The sequence below is a fragment of the Emydura macquarii genome, unplaced genomic scaffold (assembly GCF_026122565.2).
Source record: "Emydura macquarii macquarii isolate MOO-44397 ecotype Brisbane River unplaced genomic scaffold, CSIRO-AGI_Emac_v2 contig_2246, whole genome shotgun sequence".
Taxonomy (NCBI): domain Eukaryota; kingdom Metazoa; phylum Chordata; order Testudines; family Chelidae; genus Emydura; species Emydura macquarii.
Window position 1 is genome coordinate 1,026,075 of NW_027132383.1, and position 26,543 is coordinate 1,052,617.

Consider the following 26,543-nt stretch of genomic DNA (forward strand, 5'->3'; position numbering starts at 1 on the left):
GATAAAGTCCTGAGAACTGTATAAAGTGGGCAGCCTGCTACAGAGGGGCTGGGGGCCATGCTCACTCGGTTCAAGCGCTGACATGAGACTACCCAAGAGGGCAGACGCCTGCTGGAAGGTTGCAGGACAGGCCCCTGCCAGGGGCTCCCAGGGGAAGACGGGTGACACCTGGTAAGACAGGCAGGCGTAGACGCTGTTTATTGTTTTCTCTGCGTGCTTTTGTTCTGCCTTGGCTCTTGATTTTGAACGGCAGGGGAGGGAAGGCAAACAGAAGCCTCCCTGACCACGAAAGTAGGAAGGCGTCTGACAGGGCTCCCTCGTCGAGCCCGCGAATGGAACAAAACTGACGGCACTGCTTGTTGAACAGATCCACTTGGGGAAACCCCCACCTCCGGACAATCCTATTAGCTACTGACGGGTGGAGAGCCCACGCGTGGCAAGGTAAGGATGTCCTGCTGAGACAGTCCGCTCTGGCGTTCCTGATAGCAGGGAGGTGTGAAGCCACCTGGTGAATATCATGTCCTATCAGCAGGTGCCACCGACTCACGGCCTCCTGCCACAGGTCCAGGGAGCGGGACCCGCCCTGCCTGTTGATATAATACATGGCGGTGGTGGTGTCTGTCAGAACCTGGACTGCCTTGCCTCTCAGGAAGGAGAGGAACACTCGGCCCGCCAAGCGGATCGCCCTGAGCTCCCTGATATTTATGTGCAGTCCCTGGTCTTCCTCGACCAAGTCCTGAGTGCTGGGGCCCAAGCTGATGTGCTCCTCCCACCCCAAGTCTGACGCATCCGAAACCAGGGTTACCGAGGGGGCTAGATCTGCAAAGGGGATCCCTTCCATCACCGACCAGGGGTCTATCCACCAACCAAGGGAGGCTAGGACTTGTGCAGTCACCGTGACCACTCTGTCTAAGGAGGACTGAGGGCTCTAGGCGGCGAGCTCTGCTCCTGTGGAGTCTGCTCGGCCTGATGGTGTGAAGACGCTGCGCTCGACCCCGCTTCCTTCATCTTCTTAGGCATGGGGGAGTGACCCACTGTTTCTTCTGCTTCCTCTTTGACGGCGAAGCAGAAGATCGGTGCCGTGGAGGTTCTGGTGCTGGAGGGGCGCTCTGCATCGACGCAGTGCTTGGCACCAAGAGGGAGTGGGACGGCTCTGAGGCTGGTCTTAAGGCAGCCTCCATCAGTAGAGCCTTCGGACGAATTTCCCCCTCCTTCTGCATCCTTGGCCTGAACACCTGGCAGATCCGGCACTTGTCCTTCCTGTGTGATACCCCCAGGCACGTCAGACAACCATCGAGGCGGTCGCTAAGGGGGAAGGGCTTGCCGCAAGACCTATAGGGCTTGAAGCCTGGATATCGGGGCAGGCAGAGCTCCCTAAAGGGACTAAACCTTAACTACTAAACTATTTACAACTACATATCTACAATACGCTAACTACTTCTACGTAGCAACTACTTAAGAACACTTAAAACTAAAGGCTAAGAGGCACTTGCAGATTGAACAAGCAACGAATGCAGTTCCAGTAACCATCGGTGGCAGAAAGAAGGAACCGAGGGGGGGTGCAGAGGTGGCATGTGCATGGGGCTCCACAGGTCACCGAAGCCGGCCCTACGGGTACTGCTAAGGGGAATGAAATCCCGGTGACCGTGCATGGGGGTGTGCACGCACCTCCAATGGATCAACATTCCCGCAAGCACTCAAAGAAGAGCAGAGTTACCGAAAGGGGAGTAGCAGGACTGGACTGCTTTTTAGATAAGACAAACAAATACATTTATTGATTACAGTAAGATTTTAAGTGAATCTAAGTCAGGTTATTAATAAACCAAGGCATTAATCACAATTAACTACAGGATAACTCGCATCTTAACCTAAGATTAATATGTCCGTCTGTATTCAGCTTACCACACAGGCTGGCTGCGATGCCTCTTGCAACCCAGGCCCCCCCTGCTGTGGGTAGATTCTGTCTTTGTTGTTGCTTAGAAGATGGATTCCAGGGGAGAGCCAAGAATGCTTCAGCTTTTATCAAGTTTCCCCAACACCGCTGGGGTCAGGTGATCGGCCCTGTCCGGCAACGGGCATGATTTCTTCCCCTTGAGCCAAAGTGCTCACAGATGCTTAGCCCAGTCCCTTGTTGCTGTATGTGTGCCTCTGCTGGGCGTGGAAACGTGGCTTTGTGTTCTTATTCAAGCCATGTGAGAGACACATTTGGGGCTATGACCCAGCAGAGTCTCTTATCTGTAGATACGTTTGACACTGCAGGAAACATGCTACCACACCAATCATGTTCCATATGCCACGCGCATTCCCAAAACACCTGACGCGGCCCACTTTGCATCAGACAATACCCAGATACACTGTGAGGGTGAACATGAATGATACACGGCTCACCACACAAGGGTGCACATGGGGTACAGCGTGTCACAGTTTGTAACCCGACCTGTCTCTCTCTCATTCCCTATCACTTCACTCTATGCTCTTTATTAATAACCTTATTCTTAGGGTTACCATAGCTCCGTGCTGTGTATTAAGGGAAAGAGCGTGTTCTCAGTGAGCCAACAGGCTAGTGTGCACCTGCCCTGTCCCTTTGGAGAGCGCGGGAGGGACTGGACCCTGCGGAGAGACATCTCTGGGGAACTCGGGTTCACGGAAGGTTACCTGCCAGGCGAGGTTTAGACTGGCAGGGAGCGTGCTGGCGAGGTGGAGAGATTGATGCGGCAGGGGGTTGTCGCAAGGAGTTAAGCTCCAACAAAGCTTTCTCTTGCCGAGGCAGAGGGGTAACACAGTGGCTTATGGCCCTTCGGCTCCCTGAGGAGTGTCAGAGCACCATTACACCACACAGCAGGGGCCGCGTGATTCCTAGGTTCTTTACCGAGACCTTACGGCCACCCCTACGCCACAGAGAACAGACACGGCCAACTGGCTGACCCCCTCCTCCAGCCAACCTCGCCCAACCACCTATTGCTCCTTCTGCTGCACACATCGCTCTTTAGTAGACTGAACATGGGGTGGGGGGAATCTACAAACAGCAGGTTCCGACTTCTCCCCAGTGGATGACGGGAGGGTACCAGCCTCCATTCAGCTGTGGGAGTGGGGAGATCTTTTACTTTTAACATTTATTCAGTTTAAGGCAAGTGGCGTTTTTAAAGAGGAAACTCTTCATCTAGAAGGTGTGTCGTAATGTTCTAGGGAAGCGAGGAAGAGGCTGAGTCTGGTCTCTGCGTTTGAACAGAACTGTCCCAGAAAGCTGTGAGTAAGTTTTCCATAAGAAACAGCGAGAGTCACGAAAACTTATGCCCAAATAAATGTGTTAGTCTTTAAGGTGGCACAGGACTCTGGCTGTTTCGCTAAAAACAGACTAACACGGCTGCCCCTCTGGAACTTTTCCATACAAGAGTCCGGTTAAATGCACCATTCGGAAAACAAACCAACCTGTGAGCTACTAAAAGACCCAAGAGGATTAACATTTTTACAAAGGTTCGGATTCACAGATTTTTAAGGCCAGAAGGGGCTATTATGATGATCTAGGCTGACCTCTTGCATAGCACAGGCCACAGAATCTCACCCAGGGATTCCTGCATGCAGCCCAGAGCTGTTGGTTGAGACAGTTCTTCTAGAAAGACATTAAGCCTCGATTTAAAGGCTCCAAGTACCGGAGAATTCACATCAGCCCTAGAGAAATCATTCCAATGGTCAATTATCCTCACTATTAAAAATTCTTTTCAGCCTTTACCTTTTTGTATTTCTCCCAGCTTGGACAGTGAAAAGCTACCAACATGGCTACCCCTCTGTAACCAGCTCATATTTCTCTCTTTCCGGTTTCACACTCTAGTTTTCATGCACTAACGCCATGCTTTGGATAAGTTCTTCAGAGCCGGGGCTACATCAATCCTGGTTTTGTGCAACACCGAGCAAACATCTGGTTCTTTGCAATCCATACATGTAATTGTTTTTCAGTCGCTGCAGGGGGAGGTTTAAGTCCAAACCATCAGTTTTCATCACACGTTTATAGAGAGATTTCATGAAAACTTTTGCTGCATTTCATGACAATTCCACAAAGCAGACTGTGGGGCTCAAGTCCCTCGCCTCTATGACACTTACGCTGTATTTGTGTTTCTGAGAGACCTCCACTGGGACCTGTAGGCAAAGTGCGATTATGAGAAATGAGGGGTTTAGGGCCATAGTTGAGGATCTATCTTTAAGAGGTTGGTTTGTATTCTTAAACTTGCAACTGAAGTTAAGATTAAACTAAAAAAAATAAAATAAACCAAGAGTTCTGTAGCACTTTAAAGACTAACAAATTTAATGTCTGCAGGCATAAGCTTTCGTGGGCTGTAACCCACTTTGTCAGATGTAAGGAATAGAAATCAGATAGGAGATGTATATATACATCCAAGGGTAAGGAATCACAATGGGGAAGGTGGGTATAAGGTAGGTAGGTATAAGATTAAACTGCAGCTCTTGCAAAAAGCCCTGCGCAGAACCCTGGGCCAGAGCTCACTGCAGGATTAGGATGTAAGTTTCTCCAGTTTAGATGCAGCTCACGGTACCTTCCTTTGAAGAATCTGGTACTGGCCACCATTAAGACAGGATATAGGAGTCCTGGTCCTGGTCCGATGCAATTACTGTGACCCTACAAATTAGCTATAAGCTAAAGATAATTAACAGTCCTAGACTCTAAACAGAGCATTTCATAATCGAGGTGTCTGTGATGAGAGCTGCATGCTGCTTAGGACGAATCTGCTGTTTCTTAAACGACTCCGTTCGTGATGCGTGAGCCCAGAACAGAATCCAGCTCATTTTCCCATAGCTGCAATGGCTCTGCAGTTCAAACAGGAGTTAAAGAGTACCACCACCTTATTTCAGGCATCAAAGGCAATAGGTTTGACCCTAAACACAGAGCAATCAGACCTACTGAGGAAGAAGGGGCTGTTTTCACAGGAAAACCGGAGAGGATCACGCCATAAGGATACAACTTCCCAAAATACACTGTAGAGCCAGCGGAAGAATAGCACAAGAGGGCAGCAGCAGATCTCAACACTTACTCTGCTAACAGTGTCCTTTAAAACTAGGTACTGCCTTGCTGGACCCTCTGCGTCAATCAATGCCTCCCCTCACATTTCAAATCGGAGCAGAAAATTCTCCTTCCTGTATGTTCAGGCCCAGTTTGGGGTTAAAGGTGGCCACGCCTGGTGGAGCTGGACTGTCCGGCATCTAGGACCTGCATTGCACAGCAAAGCCATCATAAAAAAGTATTAGACAAATCGTGTCGTTTTAAAAAACAAATAAAAGCGCCATGGCCCCAAGAGAGGCCAGGTCTTTGTGCAGGTTAATTCGGGTTTGCAGCACCGGGCTCCTGTGCTTTGCACAGATGCAGTTTGTTCCTGGATGGGAGAGCGCAGGGCAACTCACCGGCTGGATTGTCGCAGGCCATTGAGGAGAAAATGCAGTTTCTCCGTCACAGCAACCTGGGAACAGAGGAAGAGGAGACGGGAAGAAACCAGTCAGTTTGATGTAAGATGCTGCCCTTGTTCTCTTATTGTCCCCTCATAGTGAGTGACAACAGAGCCTTGTGTGATTGGGATGCTGAGCCCCTTACTTGCCAGAGACCCCAAGTACCAGGCGAAGAACAGGAACAGAATGGAAAAGTCAGCTATATGATCAGAACGTGCGTATCTCTGGCGGCTCCCATCACAAAGCACTTTACACGTTCTATTCAGGAAATACTTCATCCCCCAGCAAAATACAGCCACCTCTGCGGTGGGACGGGAAAGCCGTTTAACAGCCCACGGCAGCGCTCTGCAGCATTTAAGCGCAGAAGAAATCTTGCACCCAGCTGAAACTGCAAAGGGCATTTAGAGAGAGAGAGAACGGAAAGTGCGGAGAAATTAATTCTTGCAAAAAGTGCCGGGGGATCTTTAATGATCACAGGTTGTCAGGACCTCGGTTTTACATCCCCTCTGAAACACGCCGTCCCCAGAGGCACAACGCCCCCCCAGTGCTGCACTGGGGCTTTACGGTGAGCACTGACAGAGGGGAGAACCCCCTCAGTCGCCTCCCTCCCCGCCGAGCATTGCACAGACATCAGGGCCAGAAGGACGAGCATCACCTGCTAGATGACCACCTGCAGCACCTGGAGTGTGCCTTGGAATTCTCCCATCCAAGTACTGATCAGACCTGCCCATGCACGGCGCGATCCCAGCTCGAGGTGGAAGAGCTCGGACCGAGAAGCCCTTGGCACTGGAGACAGCCCAGGCCCAGCAAGTTGGCTCACGTACCTGGTAAGGCTCTGGGTCCTGGAATCTCGTGTGCGCAGGGCTGAGCATGCTCAACGAGGCTTGCGCGTGGCTCTTGATCTCCAGCAGGCTGGGAAGAGCCTGGCAAACCTGCTTGGGCGGGGGGAGGAGGGCAGAAGGACAAAGGTTTGCGTGAACAGCAAGAGCTGGGCCTGAGCAGAACAGGGGTCTGGAGCCTAGAAGACGCTGGGCTGGGCGGAGTTCAGAGCCGGGGTTTTGCTTCCCCCGCACACCCACGGTTTAATTTGACGACGCTGCGATTGCAGGGTAAAAGGCGCCAAGCGCCTCATGCACATTCATCCTCAAAGCCCTCACGCCCCAAGAAGGCATTAGCCCCACTGGGGGGGAGGAAGGACCACGGCATAGAGAAGGGAAGTGACTTGCCCAAGGTCACCCAGCAAGCCAGAGACAGAGCAGAAGGGAGAACCCAGGAGTCCGGACTCCCAGTCCTCTGATCTAGCCACTCAACAGCACTCCTTACCACAGGGGCTTCCTTAAAGCTTCTCCTTCACAGCCCCCGTCTGTCCCCGCCCAGTCACGGCACAAAACCTACGACCCCACGGACGCTGTTGAAAGTGAGTGTGAACCAACCCTCGTAGCTGGGCTGCTAAAGAGAAGGTCCTTCTGGGGCAGCCCACTGAGCCACTGCCACCTGGCTGCTGTCCTCCTGCGAAGGGGAGACGGCCTCCTTCCTTCCCCCAAACACGTGCTGCCTTCCAAACCAGGGCAGGGGATCTACTGGGAAGAATCTCCCCCCCACCCCAGTTCCAGGAGGGGCCGTTCAGCTCAGTTTGCCCGCACGGCTCTCTACAGCCAGGAGCACAGAAAACTAAGAGGCACGTGGTACAGGCAAATTTGCAGTTTCCCTCCCAGCTCCCGATTCTTTATCAGCGAAACCACTTCCCAGTGGAACAGCCTGGGTGCTACCAGAGACGCAGCTCGAGAGCCAGGAGGAAAGTGGACTGAGCTGCTGACTTTCTTGCACTATCCTTTTCCTCCCCATGGCTCCCAAAGACCGATTTGGATGTTTACTCTCCGTAGGAACTCCACAGACCGCTGCCTGGCCAAAAGCAGCCACTTCTGGGGTGCAACGTGGCAGCTGTCTGACAGCGCAAAGCAACACTATCCAACAGCGTAGGAGAGGAGGCGATGATTACACTCGGTTGAAATCGGAGAGGTGAGGGGAATGTGAACATCCATGCTGGAGGCTCAGTTTAACCTCTAGACCCCTGCAATTTATGCCAACAGGACAGGAGCTTGGTTTTCTGCCTCACATGAAAGACAACAGAGCAGCCCCTGGTACCTTGCTGGGGCAGGACCCATTTGACGGGAACAGAGCTGACCCACCACTCAAAGACTTCCCTAGAGGTTTCTCATTCAAGCCCTGGCCCAAGTGACAGTCTGCTCAGCCCCAGAGAGTCAGAGGTCACAGCTTGAGGAGTCCCGGCCGCAGGGGAGCCAAGAAATCAGCTAGGCCTAGAGAAAAGCCGGCAAAAGGGTCAAAGCCGCAGCAGCACAGTGGTTTGCAAGGAGAGAGGGGGAGGAAGCCTCTTCTGACCTGTCCATCTTGAAAGTAAGTGCGGTGCAGGATCTCCACTGCCGCGGGAGTCACCCTCCTGGCCTCTTCACGCCGCCCCAGCAGATGGACAGCCACCTCCTGCCCTGCCCCGGGCGGGCACTCCTCCTCCAATGCCAGGAGATCCATAAAGGCGAGACCTGCCGGGAGGCGGAGGCAGATGTTAGCTGCACAGGTTGGACACGGGCGCAGACGCCGGGGTTCGGAGCACCGCTCCGCCACGTCAGGAAGCGGTGCCGAGTTTCGATCCAGATGAAGACCTGGGCTTCGTCAGCCGGTGCCCACTGCCTGCCACGCGTTCAGGCTAGCTGCCTGGCGGGTGAGAGGGTGCAGGGCTGAGCTGTGCGGGAGACAGGCCATAAGCACGGCAGGTCGTGGGATCTCCTCCTTCAGGCAGGGAGGGCAGGAGTCTGCAGTGCTCACACAGGTCAATGGCCCCAGCACGGGGAGGCAGAACTCAAGCTGGGAACAGCTTTTCTGGAGAAGCCAAGCTGCCCCCAGCCCCAGGCTCCGGGAACAGGGTGCTTTTACGAACAGAGCAACCAGCAAGGGCAGGGAGCGGATTCTCACGCCAGGGGGCAGGGAAAGGCTGCACTGGCCTGGGCTAAATAGCCAGAGCCTGGCCAGCAGAGGTTGGGCCTTCCTAGCGCTGGGAGAAAGCCCAGCTCAGCTGAATTCCCCCCGAGAGCAGGAGCCCCAGAGACAAGGCCAGAGGGAAATGTGCAGGCGTTTAGGGTAGATGTGGGCTGCGACAGGGAAACGCTAGGGCTTGGGGCCGTTCCACTCTGGTTGCCCTCCCCGGAGGCTGATGTTCTTAGTCCGTAGTTCACAGAGCAGGTGCCGCAGGGGTAGTGATGCAGGCATCCCTGCAGCACTGTACTCTCAGCCCTGAGCAGGAAGGACCTCACCTCCAGGGCAAAGGTTCAACCTCCGCGGTCCAGTCGATCCCGGGCTTTCTGCCGGGGCCACTAGCAAGGGGCTAGTAAAGTCGCTGGGGAGTTTTATATTTTCCCATTCATTCGTCGTCAGTTCGGTCCCACATGGGAAACGGCACGTGGTAACGGCCTCACCCTGACCTGGGCCAGACTCAAACCAGGGACCCCACAGCGATGGCCACCTGTCCCATCTCTAATCCCACCCCCGCTAAATTCTGAGCCAAGACTCGGCAGGGCAAGCTGTGTGTGTTTAAGACACAGCGTGTCTCAGGTCTCCGTCCTGCTCTCTGGGGGACCAGTCTGTATTCCCAGGAGGTGGCTCTCTTTTTGCGGGGCAAGCGCTGGGTCGGTGTCTCACCAGCAGCATCCCAAAGCCTGTACACCACCTTGCTCCCCGGGATGGTCATCTTCTCTTCGTCTTCAGTCAGCTTCAGCTTGGGGCAGCCATTCACCATCACCAGCTACAGGAGAAAGGAGTGAAGATGAAAGGCTCCTCAGTGCCTACCGCGAAGGAGATCTCACTTTTACAGCAAGCAGCAGCTCAAAGCAATGTCTAGGGATTGGCCTGAGACTCCGGACTAAGCAGCAGCACCACCACCAGTGGCTAGAATCCCTGCCCCCTCTGGGATCAGAACTCCATTTTAGCCAAAGGTTTGTGTCGTGAGTTCTGTCCGGCCTCAGCCCAAGGCAGCAAACCTACTCTCTCTTAAGGAATCTGCTCCCCCTTTTAGTCTCTGGGAGGTGGTTTACGTAAACATACAGATGTATCAGACACAGGGTCCAAGCCCAAAAACTGCAATTTTACAAAAATCTACTAATACAAAGGTTCTCGTGAAATGATTGTTTTAAAATTGAAAGAGTTTTGCTTGGACTGAAGCCTTCCTCAGCAGCAGCAGCTGCCACAGGATGCTGCAGCCTTCAGGGCTTGTGCCGGACGCCCCAACAGTGAAACTGACTAATCCGGTTTCATTGCCCAAGTCCAGTGGAATAAAGAATCAAACAGGATAAGAGGCAAAATGTAAATGAGAAGTTTAAAATGGCTTCAGCTTTAATAATGAAAGGCGTTAATAACAGAAGAGATTTCTGTGTGTGTGTGTGTGTGAGACAGAATAGGGATGTGTGTATACATCTGATTCTTTTCTCAATTTACCCTAGAATAACTCCATTGACTTTGGTATAAACTGGCTATGAATAAATTGAGGCTGGAAATTAAAAGAAAGTTTCTAATCTTCAGAGGACTGAGGTTTTGGGACAGCCCCCCAGTAGTAGTACCCGGGGAAAAACCTAACCATTTTTAAGATGGAGACTGATAACAGGATTATCTGGCGGAGTTGTCTGTGATAGCAGGGAGCCGCACTCAGTGATCAGGAAGGCCCTTTCAGTACTATCTACATAAGAACTAGAGGTCACCAAATGAAAAAAATAGGCAGCAGGTTTAAAACGAGCAAATGGAAGTATTTCTTCACACAACAGACAGTCAACCTGTGGAACTCCTTGCCAGAGGATGTTCTGAAGGCCAAAAGTGTAGTAAAGTTCAAAAAAGAACTAGATAGGTTCAGGGAAGATAGATCCATCAATGGCTATTAGGCAGGACAGGCAGGGATGCAAAACCATGCTCTGAAGTGTCCCTAGCCTGTGTTTGCCAGAAGCTGGGAATGGGTGACAGGGATGGATCAGTCAATGATTGCCTGTTCTGTTCCTTCCCTCTGAAGCACCTGGCATTGGCCACTGTGGGCAGACAGGATACTGGAGTAGATGGACCGTTGGTCAGACCCAGTCTGGCCATTCTTATGTATGTTACGTTATGTGCTATGGTCCTTACTCCAGATTCATACCCATATAAATGAGAGCAGAATCAGGCCCAGGGTTTTTAACCTGGCAGTGTCTCTTTAGTCATGAGCTCTGTGAGAACCAGAACATTTCAGCACCCCCTAAATCACACAATAAACCCAAAACAGGCCCTGCAGCCTTAAAGGCGAATGTATAATTGTTCCCCGTTTCATCAGAAAGCTGCAGGTCGGGGGCATGGCTGCTGGGCTGTCCTCCCTTGGTTATTCTATGTGGCACTGAACTAGGGTGGGGGGAAACGGAACAGCCGCTGCTGAGCTCTGGTGTGAGGCGGTTACCTTGTAAACACAGCCCAGCGAGGGCTGCAGTGGGCAGGTCACCAGATTGGTCCCAATTCCAATCATGTTAATCTCATTCCCCTAGAAGAGAAGACCAATGACAAGGAGCTGGCACGAGCCTGATTACTTGTTGCCTGCATCGCGGCGGCGTCTGGCAGCATCAATGCCACTGCGCTAGGTGCTGTACAAACAGATGGCCCTTGCCCTGAAGAGAACTCAACCACTGCCCCTTGCTAGCCCCTTCTAGCCGAGGCTCTCGAGTCCTTTACGGCCGTTAGCCAAGCCCCACAGCACCCCCCTGGGAGGGGGAGCTCAGTGTTGCTATCCTCCTTTTCCAGATAGGGGAACTGAGGCAGGGAGGTGCTGAAGGCCACACAGAGAGTCAGTGGCTGAGCCAGGAGTCAAACGTGGGAATCCCAGATCCCCATGGCCTGCTCCAGTCATTGGACAATTCTTTCTCCCTTGTGCTAGATGAAGAGTCTCCCTCCACTGGCTGGCATGCAGCTGGGACACGGCTCACAACGGAAGCACCCAATGGCGAGACGCTCCCCACTGAGGAAAGCCTCTGGGATGAGGGGAACAGGACCCTCCACCCTCTGGGCCAGCCACCTCTGCCCTCCCTTCTGTAATCACAGGGTCTCTGACTGTTCCCCATCTCCAGGAACGTGGTCACTGAATAGGAATATGGGGTTTCTGGCCCCGGAAGGCTCCGCGTTGGGTTCCCAGAAGGGCACAGGCAGGAACAGCGTTTCCCATGCAGGAGCAGAGCCTTCAGCCACTAGCCTGGCAGCCTGCCCTGGACAGCGGCAAAGCCTAAAGCTCCAGAGGAATCATAGAGTTGGAAGGGACCTCAGGAGGTGTCTAGTCCAACCCCCTGCTCAAAGCAGGACTAACCTCAGCTAAATCATCCCAGTCAGGGCTTTGTCAAGCCGCAGCTTAAAAACCTCTAAGGATGGAGATTCCACCACCTCCCTAGGTAACCCATTCCACCACCCTCCTAGTGACAAAGTTTTTCCTAATATCCAACCTAGGCCTCCCCCACTGCAACTTGAGACCATTGCTCCTTGTTCTGTCATCTGCCACCACCGAGAACAGCCTAACTCCATCCTCCCTGGAACCCCCTTTCAGGTAGTTAAAGGCTGCTATCAAATCCCCCCTCACTCTTCTCTTCTGCAGACTGAACAAGCTCAGTTCCCTCAGCCTCTCCTCATAAGTCACGTGCTCCGGCCCCCTGATCATTTTTGTTGTCCTCCGCTGGACTCTCTCCAATTTGTCCACATCCTTTCTATAGTGGGGAGCCCAAAACTGGACACAGTACTCCAAATGTGGCCTTACCAATGCCGAATAGAGGGGAATAATCACTTCCCACGATCTGCTGGCAAATAGAGGGGAATAATCACTGGCAGACTCCCACCCCAAAGCCGCTGCTGGCCAATGGGGAACGTCCTGCAATTTGCCGATGCCCTGAACCACGAGGCCTGATTCGCTCTCTTGCCTGGCATAGCTACAAGTTCTTCCTGGCTAGTGGGGCAGGCCAAGGCTCTTCACATCCAGAGAGCAGCACGTGCCCCCCCCGGATAGCTGAAGGGAGCACGCAGGTTAAAGGCTAGTCTGCCTGGAGGTTACCGAGCGCCCGGGCGTTCACCCATCTGCCCTGCTAGGAATCCCCCCGTTTCCCCAGGTCTGAAGGCAGCAGATACATTCTCTTCGCCCCTCGGGCTTGTCGACACACAGAGTTATGCCAGAATAGCTAATCTTGATTAACTCCATGTGTGGATGCTTCTGTTCCCAGTGCCTTACTCCAAATTAATTTAATCCATTTTTGAAGTGGGTTCAGCTAATTCAGAAGAAGAGCAACCACGCAAGGAGTTAATCAGGAATGGTTAATCCACTTCATATTCACACCCTATTTTATTCCAGATTAATTTTCATGTGTAGACAAGCCCTGAGGGAGTTTCACAAACATTCTGTAGCTCTAACCACCCCCCCCAAGAGGCAGGTTAGTACTAGGGCTGGTTCTCAAGTGGGGAAACTGAGGAGCAACAAGGTTAAAGGGCATGACCAGGGTAGCGTAGCACATCAGTAGCTGCAAATTCATTCCACCCATGACAGCCGGTTCAGAACCCAGGAATCCCTGGGGGAGCTGTGAACTGTGCCCCCCAGTCAGACGCCCCTCCTGGCCCAGCTGAATCCATCTCACCTCCTGCATTAACGCCTCCAGGCTCCTTTCACTGACATCACCGCTCACAGCGATGGGGATGGTCGCAAACCAGGGAATCTGGAACCTGGACAGAAACACAAGGCGCAGGCACAGCGAGCTGAGAAGGGAGTGACGCCTGCCTGCGGCTGCAGAAATCTGACAAGGGACAGGCGTCCCAGCGGGGGCTGAGCCTGCAGCATGGGCTAGTTGAAGCTTTGCTCAGTCTGAATCCTGAAGGGCAGGTGACACTGCGTGGGTTCCCCTCGCTGCTCTCAGCACAGCCAGCCGTGCGGACATGGCCCCCTCCTGGAGGATCTCTACCCCTTGTTTGTTCCGCTTATAAAAACGCCCCCACCGGGGCACCCTGGAAACTGCCCCGGGGATCTGAGAGTCAAGCTGGGCTTTTTCTGGTTCGTGCAGCATCACCGATGGCAAAGGATCCGCAGGCCCAATTTTGCTTTCGGTGGCACCTGCGCGACCCCCTTCTTTCATGCGGTTCCACTGACGGCACAGGACATGGCTCTGCGACCAGGGACTCAGTCAATCTCCCGATTGCTGCCCTGACTCTGACACACAGTGAATAAAGAGGGGCTTGTCCGGTGTTGCTCACTGCCCCCCACACAGGAGGCCCCCAGGCAGAGCCTACATTAAGGGGTCATACAGCACGCGGCACTCACTCGGCACTGCAGGTCCGGAGCACCTGGCGAATCTCCCTCGCCTGCTCGCCGAGATCCCCGCTGTCCACGCGGATCCCCAGCGCGCGGTACCCCAGCTGGTTCAACGCCAGCGCCACGGCGCAGAAGTTTGGGATGCCACTTCTGCCAACAGCAAGGAGGAGGATGGATCCGGCTGCCAAGAACACCTGGGATCCCCAACCTCTGCAACACGTACCGAGAGAGACGCGCCAAGCAGAGTGCGTGCGGGGTGGGGCAGGAGGCGAATCAAGCTTCCACGCCCAGATCAAAGCCAGGACGAAGAAGAGAACAGGAGCGAGGGACTCCTCAGCACAGTCAGAGCTGTGCTAACCCCAGCGTGTGGGGATGGATGAGGCGTGCACACGCAGGACAGCCAGAACACGTGGGCTGGGTCCTAGCGGGGGGGGCACCCATGTGCTCCAAGACATGCTCTCAGAGAGCCTGGCATTTAACCAGATGCCCCGGCATCGCTTCCCCTGTCGGATTCTGACCCACGCATACACTTGATACCTAAACCCACAGCTGGTTTGCACCCGAGCTGATCCCGTTGGCCGTCTCTGCTCCCTCGCTCGACGGGCCGTCGCTGGCACCCGTCACCGTGGAATCTGGGTGCCATGCAACGATCGTGACGCATTGAGCGCGCTCAGAAAAGGCCGCGACCGCCACCCCTCAGCTCCTCACCCCATGACACAGTAAGTGTCCACCAGCCCCTGGAAGTCGTGGGGGAAGGCGATGGCATAGGACACGAAGGCAGCCAGCTCCCCGCGGTGCGCCTTGTCCGGGGGGACCCGGAGCAACTGGCATACCTGCCCCAGCCACGACTCAGCCAGGGGCAGGAAATCCACCGGCTCATCTCCGTCCAGGGGTTTCAGGCTCTGCATGGGGGACGGCACCTCCATGGCATCAAACACATCAACTGCAACGACCGCTCCTCGCCCCACCCTTTTGGTAGGGCCTAGAAAAAACACATCTCCAGATCCCGCAGCCCCTGCTGGCTCTGAAGCAGCAGCTCAGCGGAGACAAACCCTAGATGCAGGCACAGACAAAGGCTGTTTAGATACATCGAGGTGAGGGGCCTGGTGGGCGCCCGCCAGCAGCCCACGGGCTTCTCCTGATCTGCGTGACGCGAGGAAGTCTGTGAGCACCATCATTTTTTAATCCACAGGTGGGGTCCCGGGGGGGAGGAGGGGATACCAATCCCAGCATGCACTGCTCCAAGGAGGCAGCTGGACGGTTCACAATGCTCGAGCCGGTCACGAGCATCGACCGCCGTGCATTTTCATGGCGTGCGTGCGCGCAGCTCCTAGGCACTGGGTGACGACGTGGGCTAGCCAGACAGCTGCGGGGAGCGGGCTGGAGCCACAAGGGTGGGGCGAGCTGAATCTGAATAGACTCCTAAGGGCAGAGGCAAGAGCCCCGTGACGCCGCACAGGGGGGTCCCTACCACAGGGATCAGCTCAGCCTCAGGCCTCTGCCCCCTCTCATGGCTGTGCGAGGCGATTAAACAAATCTGCCCTTCCCCTGGCCGGGCCACTCACCCGGGGCTGCACCTGCTCCAGCGACGTGAAGGACATGATGTAGGAATGGGCCACGGTTCCCCCCACTGGAATCCCAAACAGCTTCCCTGCCAGGATGTTGCTGGTGCAATCGAAGCCTGGAACGGAGAGATCGGGGGGAAGGGGGGAGGAGGGATGATACATGGGCGAGGGGAACACAGACCGAATGGGTGCAAAGGGAACAGGGAATGCCCTGCTGCGAAGAGCTGGCCCGCCGGCATGGCTCCCGGGCTAAACTCACCCCCTATGTACGAGTACTTGGATGCGGAGAGCCCCCCGTCCGGGCCCTGGGCGCGTCGCAGCCCCAGCTCTATCAACTTCTTGTCCGGACCAGCTAGCATCCGGAACCGAGCGGCGTTAGTGGCCACAAGGCTGGAAAAGGAAACACCCAAATATTCCCTGAGCGCCGACCCCGGCTGGGCGCCCAGCAAGGCCCAGGTCCCATGGCCCGTGAGCTCCCTGCCCACAGGGGCAGACGACACAGCTCCGACGTGTCAGGGGCTGGTTTGGTTCAATCCAGACCGGACCATGGAGGCGCTAGGGGGCCCTGACCGGCCGCGCGCCAGGTTAAGGCTGCGGATCTGAGTTACAGAAGAAGTAGCACGGAGCTGTATGGGCTCAGAGCACGAGAACGAGGAGGGTGATGTGGGGCAGAGACGCGGCTCCAGCTGTAACGGAAGGGGAGACCCGAGGGGGCAGGTGGGAGACTTTAAAGCACCACCGCCAACGGGAGAGGGGAGAGCAGACGCAGCCAGGGATCAGCGAAGGGACACACGTGCTGCCCTCGCAGGGGCCAGGAAATGCTCCCGAGTGGCTGGAGCCCTCTACGCAGTGTCCCCGTCCCCCTAGGCTTCCTGAACCACATGCACCAGCTGTAGTGTGCAAGACAAACCAGCACACTACAGCCACCACCCCCCGCGCGTGCCGCCCCAGGGCACCCTACGGCCCCCACTCCACACCTGCCGCAGGAGACCCTACAACAACAAGCCAGCACGTGCTGCCGTGGGGATGCTGCAACTCCAGAGCAGTGCTCCCCCGGAGACCGCACGCTGGCCATTTCCTCTCACCTGGCGTAGTTGACCAGACACAGCAGCGTGGTTTCCAGGAGCTGCACCACCAGCAGCGGCCCCTTCACTTGCAACAGTGGAACCTGCAGGGGGAAAAACGGGGGGAAGGGTTTGCACCAGCTCATCTCCCTTCCTCGCCCCGTCCCAAACCCGGCAGCGTCACCGGCAAACCACATCCGGCCCCCACGTCTGGCCGATGCTCTCGCGTGGGACTCGTGGCCACACCTGCAAAGCCGCCGGAGCAAAGCCCGGCTGCAGCCTGTCAATGGGTTCCAAGCAACGGGCCCCATCGAGGGCGAGGATCGACGTGGCTTCCTCCACGCTCGTTTCACGCAAGGGGGCTCTGGGGCTGCCCATCAAGCCCTCCCCCGTCCCTAGCACAACCGACTCCACCCCCATCCTCGCTGTCACCCTGGCGCAGAACCTGCCTATCCCTCTTCCTCCCGCACGTCTCCAGGATCCTGCCTTTCCGCTGCTCTCCCACCTGCATCGCCGCGGCTTTCCTGACGCCCACCCCGCCCCTGCGGGTCCATACAAGCCCTGCTGCTATGATCACCTTGGAATTACTCTAGCCTCTCTCCTGCAGGGGCTTCCAGCTCCCAGCCTGTGTGCTGTGCTCTACAAAGGATCCTTAGCTGGACGTGGACAACACGCAGCCCTATCTGTGTGTCGATCTGAAAGAGCTTTACAGAGGAGGTCAGTGAATTCTTAGAGGTTACCCCAGCGGGGCTTTGAATACTCAACGAGCGTGGAGTGACAGTCTCTGTCGGCTGGAATGGGGGGTCAGTCCCAATACGAGCATCTGGCAGGAGACAAAGGAAGGGGCCCTCCACTTATTAAGTCTGGCTTTACTCAGTTCCCCCTAGAACTGATCTCCGGTATTCGGTGCGCACGCTTCCGCCCCCAGGATTCGTTCCTGGGTGCTCCAGGAACTGGTGGACATCCTCAGATGGCCTAAATAATCCTCTGCAAGTCCAGAGATGCCTTTCTGCGGCCTGGGATAATTCTGCCTCTCACTAACGTTCTGAGCTGTCAGTCCTCAGCTCCTGCTGGAGACCTTTAACTACCAGGCTCAGCTCCCCCACTGAATATTCCCGTGTAGCTATATAGGGGCTGGTCCACCAATCATTCTATACTTCCCTTCCCCTTCTCGGGATCTTTTCAGAAGACATATGCCTCCGTCCTTTCCAAACTAGCTCCTTCCTTTCCCACAAAACATGACATTATTCAGAGAGGATAAGCGTCTTAATAAAAGACTCTGGTATTTTGAGGGCCGTGTCCCGGCTTTATTTATCTAAGAACACTCCCCTCAGTTCACTCCTTAGCTTGCAGGACAAGTTCATCCTTCTTGTCTTGAAGGAACCAGTCTAAACAAAACCCAAAGACAAGCTCGTTTCAGCTAACAGAGCCAGAACCTGCTCGAACCCTCATCACACCAGCTTTCGCTCTTTTCCATCGGCACGATGCACGCGTGCCTGCACGACTGACACATTCAGACAGAAGCTGCATCCACGCCTCATCCACTGCAGAGGAAATGGCCACAAAGGGCTTGTCTTGTAGCAGAACCACGAGATTTGGAGTCAGGACTCCTGGGTTTTGTTTTCAGCTGTGAGGCCTGGGGTGAACAATCAGCCATACAGGTGAAAGATGGAGCGGGGCAGAGGAGGCAGGTGAAATGCACTGGTTGAGCCCCTCACGCTATGTATTGCCACCAGCTATTATGTAGCACCTCTTATCAGTAGATCTCATAGTGCTTTACAATGGAGGTCAGTATCACTGTCCCCCTTTGCACGGATGGGGAAACTGAGGCACGGGGGGGGTGGGGGGGGGTCATGTGGTTTGCCCTAGCAGGAATAGAATCCAGATCAATTCCGTTTTAGTCCAGGGATCTATCCACTAGGCCACCCTGACTCAAGAAGCATTCTCTCCAGGCCTAGCTGCAGAGATCGCCTGAGGTTTCTCTGACCACGACCGGGCCCCTGCTTTACGATTCCCGCGGCTGACGTGCCCAAATGCCCACCCTGGCGAAGACGACAGAGCCCTCCAGCACAGAGGAGACGGTGACTTCCGAGGCGTCCACGGTGCGCAGGTAATCAAAGAAAGCCTCCTCCGTGGTGCTGGGCAGGACCGTCCGCAGGTACTCGATGTCTGGAAAGCAGCCAGAGATTGGCATTCAGCCAGCGCACGGGTGAGGGAGGAGTGACCGCCCTGCCGCGGGAGAGCTGTCCCGGCTGCAGGAGGGGGCTGTGGGGTGGGAGGATGTCATTAGCAGGGTCTCCCTGAAGAGGGCTCGCAGGGAATTTTTTCCTAACCCTCCCCATGCCCATCACTAGCCCTCTGTGGGCCCATCTACTCTGCCAGAGCCACCCCACTGCAGAGACTCCAGCACCCAGGCAGGACTGCACAGAGGATCTCCGCTGGGCTCTTGCCCGCGGGGACTGTGGTCCTGAGCCCTCCTGCAACCCCGTCACGCCGGGCTGACCAGAGAAGAGCGTTCACACTGCCCGGTGCCAGCTACACAGACCGAGCACCACTCGGGTCCCTCGGCACCGTAGGCAGACGACGGGACCGAGAGCAGGGGACTACACACGCTTGTCGGAGGCGCTGCCGTGGTACCCTGGCTGGCAGAAACTGTGCAATTCTGATCCCCACGCAATGCCTCAGCGGGAAAGCCACAGGAGGGATGATGAACATAAAGCCCAGGGATGGCCCAGGCACAGCAGAGCCAGGCTCCAGCTAACTTGTCTCCGACAGCAGCCAACACCAGCTGCTTCAGTGGAAAGTATAACCCCCCCCAGTCGCTGCGTCTGACCCGCAATGACCCTTCCAGCCAACATGGATCATCTTTAGACTCATCAGCACCCCGCACGGGAGACACATGGGTTGAACTGGGATCAGCTTTATCTACCAGCTGGCCGCGTGCGGGAGACATGCAGCTTTTTATGCAGGAGAATAAACACTTGGCATTTCTGTGGCCGCTTACATCACAGGGTCTCTCACTGCTCTACACCCACAGTAGATTTAAGTCAAGCAACCACCCTGGGAGGAAGGGGATAATCCTGGGGAAACTGAGGCACAGAGCAGGGACGTGACGTAACCCAATAACTCAGGGGAATCAGCAGCAGAACTGGGAGTAGAACCCAGATCTCTCGACCCCCAGTCCTGCGCCCTCACCACTAAGCAACCCTCCCCTTGAACCAAAGACCTCACGGTGCTAGCTGGCAGAGGGCATGGGGGAGCATAAGGGTTACAGAGATCCCGAGTCTGGGATTTACATGTTAGTCCTCCAAAGGGCATCATGTAAGGTCTCTACTGAAAGCCTGCATCACACTGCATAACAATCCCTGCCCGCTGCGTGTGTGGACAGGATGCAAGGAGGTAGGTACAGATACTAGAAATCATCTTCTTAGAGCCTGGTAGTGGACAGGCAGGTTACCCAGAGATACAGGTTCCAGCAGACTGGAGGTGGGAGACATCGCCCTGGCTGACCCTTGTGTATTAGGGGTCTTACAAGGGAAATCTATGTGCACAGTCAAACGCTAATGAGAAACAGAGGGGGTTTCAGGAGAGGAAATTCACAGGAAGAGCTGAACAATGGGGGTGGGTGGGTGCGAAGGACTCTGTTTGCAGGTGAAGAACAAAGGACTGGTCTAGTAGGTGTAGGGCTGCAGAGGGATGCTCCAGCATCTGGGGAGACAGGCTGCCGGCACGCTTGGTCGTATGAAGGGAGGGTCTCAGCCATGCCACTTGGAAAACGCTGGGAGAAGGCCTTTGGGGACGCAGGATCTTATGAGACAAGCGGGCAGCTTGCAAGGCTCTAGAGTGAGTGTTAGGATTGACACGTGACCCTTCGTTTCCAACATTTCTGCTTGGGAATCTCTGTTCTTTATTAGATCAACTTTGACTTGCTTTCTCTATCAGCAAACTGAAGTGCCAGGTGTGAAGCAGGGCGGTGTCCCACGGTGTCACGGGGAAGCTGCTGTGTCCAGCTCCGGGAACTCTGTGTGTGTCCAATGGATGAGGGCCCAGCACGCTCAGGGGTTGCAGTGGGCTGGTTGCTTACCAGCAGAGCCTGTGTGGGCTGAGCGGAGGGCTTGTGACGCCGAAGACCAGTGGATTCAGCAAGCGGACCCCCAACAGACAAGATGTACTCAGGCCAAGGGCAGGTGGTAGCGAGGTGCCTCCCAGCCCTGGGTACCCCCAGAAAGCGTCACTTCCTCCCATTCTGTTTTCATTTACAGTGTCAGAAAGAGCTGGGAGCCAAACCTGGGGAAAGCCTCTTGGTGCGTGGGGGATAAACCAGTCTTTGGACGATGACATGCCTGTCAGATCCCTGTCCAGGAAGCAGCATGGCTGGAGGCTGCACCTAAGACTCAGGACTCCTCGGTTCTATCCCCAGCTCTGCCAACGAGACGCCCCGGGAACGATACTTAGGATGAAATTAAAAAAAAAAAAATGCCTCCAGTTCCAGGTACCCAACTTGAGACATCTGGAGCCTGATTTTAGCTCCCATGAACTTCAGTAGGGGCTGGGAGCTCTGAAAATAGCTGGTCCAGGTTTTCCCTGCCTCCTCCCACGTGTACACTGGCCCCTAATCCGTAGCAAAAGATGGTCTCTGCCCCAAAGAGATTACAGTCTAAACACACACAGGGTGGAAGAAAGGAAGCAGCAGGCGGGGAACAGACAGATTACGTGACGTGCCCCAGGCCACCCAGACAAGCTGTTGAGAAGCCAGGGGTCGAACCCAGAATTCCTGAGTAGCACTGGCCGGAAACCGGGATTCCTGTGCCGCAGGAAATTCCAAAATGAGCTGAGCAGTTCAGGGAGCCAGGCCTGCCAAGGAGTCGGGAAACTCGGCCCCGGGACAGTCTGCCTGGCGGATTCCACAAGGACATCCTTTCTATGCGTCGAAAGCCGGGCTCCTCCCAGCTGAACCACCGTCTCTGCGAGGCCACTTCTGAAAACGTGGGCCTTTGCCGTCGCTGCTACTTGGCCCCCGGCCGTAAAAGTCACATCATCATTTCGGATCTAAACTGGCCTGCTGTTTCATTCAGAGCAACCTTGTTCCCACGAGCAGCCAGGGTGGGGAAAGAACCCCATTGCCAGCGTTCACCAGGCCCTTCCCACGCTTGGACACAGCGCCCTCTCCCATGACAAAGCCTGGCATGGCTGGTGAGCGGTGCCAGCCCTGGAATCTAAAGTCCTTTGTGTCCCTTGCAACATGACCCTGGCAGCACAGGCTTCTCCCTAGCATGTTGATCTCCTCCCTCACCCCACAGGCCTCAGGGTGACATAACCTTTGATCTCCAAGGCCCGTGCAGTCCCGAGAAAGTCACTGCCTGCCATTACCAGTCCTGCCTGCCCTCTCCAACTCCTCTTCCCAGGCTACACCAGCCAAATCTCCTGGCATATAAATCCTGCCCAGAACAATACTCGTCTCCAGGGCTTTTCTCGGGTGCCTCCCAGCCGTCCAGCTAGCGAGGTGTCCAAAAAAATGCAAGAACTGCTGCCTCTCCTGATGGAGTGAGTGAGGCCTTAACAAATCTGTGGCCAAGTGGGGATTCACAGCTGTCCTCTGCTGTAGCCATGGCTACTTGGATCTTCATGGTAACAGCAGAGAGAGGAGACAGGTTCTTCTGCTCCAACAGGACAGGCCCCTCTCAACTACAGGAGAATCTCCATTTGCTGTTAGCAATATAGGCCCCGTGACATGCACTTGGGGGCAATGCAGATTGTAACTGCTAGCTAGTTCATAGCCCGTATCTTCCAAGCACAGGATAAACATGAACTAATCCTAACATCCCCACATCTGTAGTGCAGGAGTCAGATGGGGCATGGGAGAAGAGGAAAGTTGTAGTCTCTATCCAGACTCCACCCATAATCCCCGAGTAGCCGGATGTTCCAAATAAAACAACCAGCAGTGCACTGATTAGCTAGGCTGACATGGAAATCGGTATCGTTGTTCTTCAGAGTTAACACCACATCGCTCTGAACGGGGCCGGTCACACCTTTCAGCGCTATCATTTCAGTCTCTCTCGCTCTACACGCTACAGCATATTCTGGAGGTTTTCTTCTCCAGCCGCACAGCTAGAAATGGAATGATTAGCCTTATTTTAAACAATTACAGCTTAAATTCTGCAGACACTGATGGAGCCATTAGAGTGGTGCTCGTATGTGGTATCAGCCACTGTCAGAACAGTCTCAATCCAACCCCTGCTGGGAGGCAAAGATATCCTGGGAGGTGAAGAAGGGGAAACCGAGGCACGGAAATGTTAAGTGACTAGCCCCAAGGTCACTGAATGAGTCAGTGGCAGAGCAGGTGTTAGGTTCTGATATACCACAACACTAGACCAGAGGAACTCGCAGCGGCTGGTTCCCAGACCTAAGCTCTATCCCTACCATTCTGACCACTACTCTTGCAGAAATCACAGACTCATAGCAGATGAGGGTTGGACGGGACCTCAGGAGGTCAAGCCCCTACTCAGAGCAGGATCAATCCGAATTAAATCATCCCAGCCAGGGCTTTGTCAAGCCGGGCCTTAAAAACCTCTAAAGATGGAGATTCCACCACCTCCCTAGGTAATCCATTCCAGGACTTCACCACCCGCCTAGGGAAAAACTTTTTCCTAATATCCAACCTAGACCTCCCCCACTGCAACCTAAGACCATTGCTCCTTGTTCTGTCACCTGCCACCACTGAGAACAGCCTAGCTCCATCCTCCCTGGAACCCCCTTTCAGGTAGTTAAAGGCTGCTATCAAATCCCCCCTCACTCTTCTCTTCTGCAGACTAAACAAGCCTAGTTTCCTCAGCCTCTCCTCATAAGTCATGTACTCCAGCCCCCTGATCATTTTTGTTGCCCTCCGCTGGACTCTCTCCAATTTGTCCACATCCTTCCTGTAGTGGGAGGCCCAAAACTGGACACAATACTCCAAATGTAGCCTCACCAATGCCGAATAGAGGGGAATGATCACTTCCCCCCATCTGCTGGCAATGCTCCTACTAACGCAGCCCAATGTGTCGTTAGCCTAATGGTTCTCCTGAAGGGAGAAATGGTGCTCCCGTCACACCAATCTGGGTACAGAAATTGCTTTGTCTGCCAAACACATTTACTTCATAATCCTAAAAGATTCCTGCATTACCGCATCTACAATGCCCTACGAGCTTGTGAAGACTTTCCATCTCTACAGGAAACAAGCAACATTTCTTCCAATCACAGCAGATCGAGGGCTTAGGTTGGAACCAGGGGATGACGTAACAATCAACAGGATGAATTCCCAGCAGAACAGAGAGGCCACTGGGACGGAGATCTCACACTACAGCAGCTGCCATATCACAGCTGCACAGCAACTGCAAACCACAGAAACGAGCTCTGACAGTGGCTTCCTCCGGCATGAATTTAAACTGGAAAGAAACAAGAGTGTGATGAACTTGCAACTTCTCAAAGACAGAAACAGGCCCAAAACCGACAGGGCATAAAACAGAAGTGGCTTGAAATGACCCCAGGTGACATTTTGTTTTCGTTCCTAGGTAGTGTTTTTATAATTCACCCTTTCGTAATTCTGCAACGCGGAGCATGTGGTGACTGGGAATGGAGAGCAGGCAGGAGAGATGAATTAGGAGAAGGTTTGGGTAAACATTTCGCAAGTGTGAAAAGGAGATAAATCAGCTATCTATTTGTGACATCCCAAGATTTGAGGCAGCAGATGAGGGAGACAAAGCCACATAGGACGGCCAAAGCTGTGCGCTGGGATAATATTTAACAAGTAATAACCCAAGCCCCAGAAAGGGAGAGTTGCGAATACTGTTACTGACTGACTACTGAGCAAACACCCTGGAGGAAAGCCTAGCCCCACTGAAGCTGATGGGAGATTTGCTATTGGCTTTAATGATTTAGCCAGGATTTCATCCCCTCTCCTCCTCATCTGCCTGCCTGTGTCATCCCGTGTTATACCCTGTTGTACAGAATGTAAGCTCTTTAGGGCAGGGACTGCCACTTGCTACGTGTTGATCAAGTGCTCTTTGCAATAAGGTCCTGAGCAGGCACTTCTGTGATAAATACGGATAGAGGAAGCAGGCAAAGAAAGAAATCTGGGCTGTGAGAAGTGAGGGATTTAGTGAACAGTGAGGTCTGATCTGTACAGGGAGGGAAAAATCCAGGCCCCTGAGCAATGGAGCTTTGTTGCTTGGGTAGCCCTGACTTCCTTCACCCAGGGAGATGCTGTTCTCACACTGACGGGAAAACCCCTTCTGCTGCTGTAGTCTGCGTCTGCACTGTGGGATTATATCAGCCTCGCTACCCGCCGTAGCTCTGCCACATAGTCCCCACAGCGCAGACCTGGCCTCAGAGGCAGTTTACAGGATGCACGGTGCAGGCGGGAGGCCCTGACACACGACAGTGAGAAGATGCCGTACGATGATGTAGAAACCTAGACCGATGGCCCCATGGCCTCCTGTCCACACTTGGAGACGTGGCACAGTGTCTCTAGGAACTCCCTCTCCCCAGTAGGGTTCCTGTTTAGGGCAGGGGAGGGGAACAAATGGGCTGCGACCCCGGCTTACTCCACACAGGTGGAAGCCCAGGGGGTTTTGTAGTACCCTCTCCCCCCGCCCCCCCCCAAAGTAAAACCTGTCCTGGCCATTTCCAGTAGCACCAATCCCCCGGTGCTGACGTCCAGTTCCTAACACTTCCACACGCGACCCAGCCCCCACCCGCTCCAATGCTTCCCCGGGCCTCCTACCCACTACCCGCCCCCAACACTCTCCTGCACCCCCTGCCCTCCCTGCACCACCTCCCCTGCCTGCCACAATGCCCCCTATCCCTATCCCTCCTTATTGCCACGCAGGCTAATGGCATATTGGGCTGCATTAGTAGGAGCATTGCCCGCAGATGGAGGGCAGTGATTATTCCCCTCTATTCGGCACTGGTGAGGCCATATCTGGAGTACTGGGTCCAGTTTTGGGCCCCCCACTACAGGAAGGATGTGGACAAATTGGAGGGCAACAAAATTGGAGGGCAACAAAAATGATGAGGGGGCTGGAGCACAGGACTTATGAGGAGAGGCTGAGGGAACTGGGCTTGTTTAGTCTGCAGAAGAGAAGAATGAGGGGGGATTTGATAGCAGCCTTTAACTACCTGAAAGGGGGTTCCAGGGAGGATGGAGCTGGGCTGTTCTCAGTGGTGGCAGATGACAGAACAAGGAGCAGCGGTCTCAAGTTGCAGGGGGGGAGGTCTAGGTTGGACACTGTCCCTAGGCGGGTGGTGAAGCACTGGAATGGGTTACCTAGGGAGGTGGTGCAATCTCCATCCTTAGAGGTTTGTAAGGCCCGACTTGACAAAGCCCTGGCTGGGATGGTTTAGTTGGGGTTGGTCCTGCTGTGAGCAGGGGGTTGGACTAGATACCTGCTGAGCTCCCTTCCAGCCCTCATCTGCTGTGGTTCTATCCCTACCATGCCCAGACACGGCTGTCCAGACCCTAACCCTCCCCTGCACTATCCTCACCCCACCTCCGCCTGCCCCTACTCAGAGCAGTGCTAGCCCACTGCCCCCCCCCCCACAACACAGAGAACAAAACCCAGTGGGGGGGGGGCCCTGAGCAGCTCGGGGCCCGAAGTAAGGACTTAGTGGCCTGATGCCTAGTGCCAGCTCTGCCCCTACTGCTCCGGGGCCCTACCCCCGCCCCCACAGCTCTCCGGCCCCGCCCCACAGCTCCCTAGCCCCGCCCCACAGCTCTCCGGCCCCGCCCCCATTTGACCCCACAGCTCCCCGGCCCCGGCCCCGCCCTACCTGGCCCGCGCAGGCGGAAGGCCCGCAGGAAGGCCAGGCACTCGCCCAGCCCGGCGCTCAGGGCGAAGCCCCCCTGGAAGGGGCAGCGGCGGAAGAAGAGCTCGAAGGCGGCCGGCTCCCGCTGCCGCCCGGCCCGCCAGTAGCCGTAGGCCATGGTGAGCTGGTAGAGGTCGGTGAGCAGCGCCAGCGAGTCCCGCCGCCCCGGCTCCATCCCGCGCCCGGCCCCTGAGTCCGCTCCCTCCGGGCCCGCAGCGCGCCTGGCTGCACGTGGGCGGGGCGGGCGCACCAGCTGGATCGTCACGTGGGGCC

At 55.0% G+C, this 26,543-nt stretch overlaps 1 protein-coding gene across 5 annotated transcripts; it reads right to left on the bottom strand.

The window, feature by feature from the left end:
• Positions 1-4,279: 4,279 nt before the first annotated feature.
• Positions 4,280-26,543, bottom strand: NAPRT (nicotinate phosphoribosyltransferase). 5 transcript variants are annotated; one of them, XR_010922033.1, is made up of 15 exons: positions 26,235-26,543; positions 18,469-18,596; positions 16,449-16,531; positions 15,623-15,753; positions 15,364-15,479; positions 14,507-14,700; positions 13,808-13,948; positions 13,131-13,215; positions 10,931-11,011; positions 9,163-9,265; positions 7,852-8,009; positions 6,276-6,386; positions 5,410-5,465; positions 5,043-5,218; positions 4,280-4,818 (listed from the first exon to the last, which is right to left on the bottom strand). XR_010922033.1 is itself a non-coding variant. In XM_067560079.1 (14 exons), the coding sequence occupies exons 1-14, from the start codon at positions 26,443-26,445 to the stop codon at positions 5,212-5,214; spliced, it is 1,602 nt and encodes a 533-aa protein (XP_067416180.1). In that variant the 5' UTR covers positions 26,446-26,543; the 3' UTR covers positions 4,280-5,211. The 5 variants fall into 5 exon arrangements, 2 of the variants coding, with proteins under 2 accessions (XP_067416180.1, XP_067416179.1); XM_067560079.1 differs by having other exon boundaries at positions 4,280-5,218; positions 6,276-6,383; XM_067560078.1 differs by having other exon boundaries at positions 4,280-5,218.

What these genes read in the sequence shown, in the direction of transcription:
- NAPRT (XM_067560078.1), bottom strand. Translation starts at nt 26,445, where the DNA reads ATGGAGCCGGGGCGGCGGGACTCGCTGGCGCTGCTCACCGACCTCTAC. An exon ending in CTTCCGCCTGCGCGGGCCAG is followed by an intron (nt 18,597 to 26,234) that starts GTAGGGCGGGGC and finishes GCTGCTTTCCAG; the next exon opens with ACATCGAGTACCTGCGGACG. An exon ending in CGCTGGGCTGTGTTTACAAG is followed by an intron (nt 9,266 to 10,930) that starts GTAACCGCCTCA and finishes TTTCTCCTGTAG; the next exon opens with CTGGTGATGGTGAATGGCTG.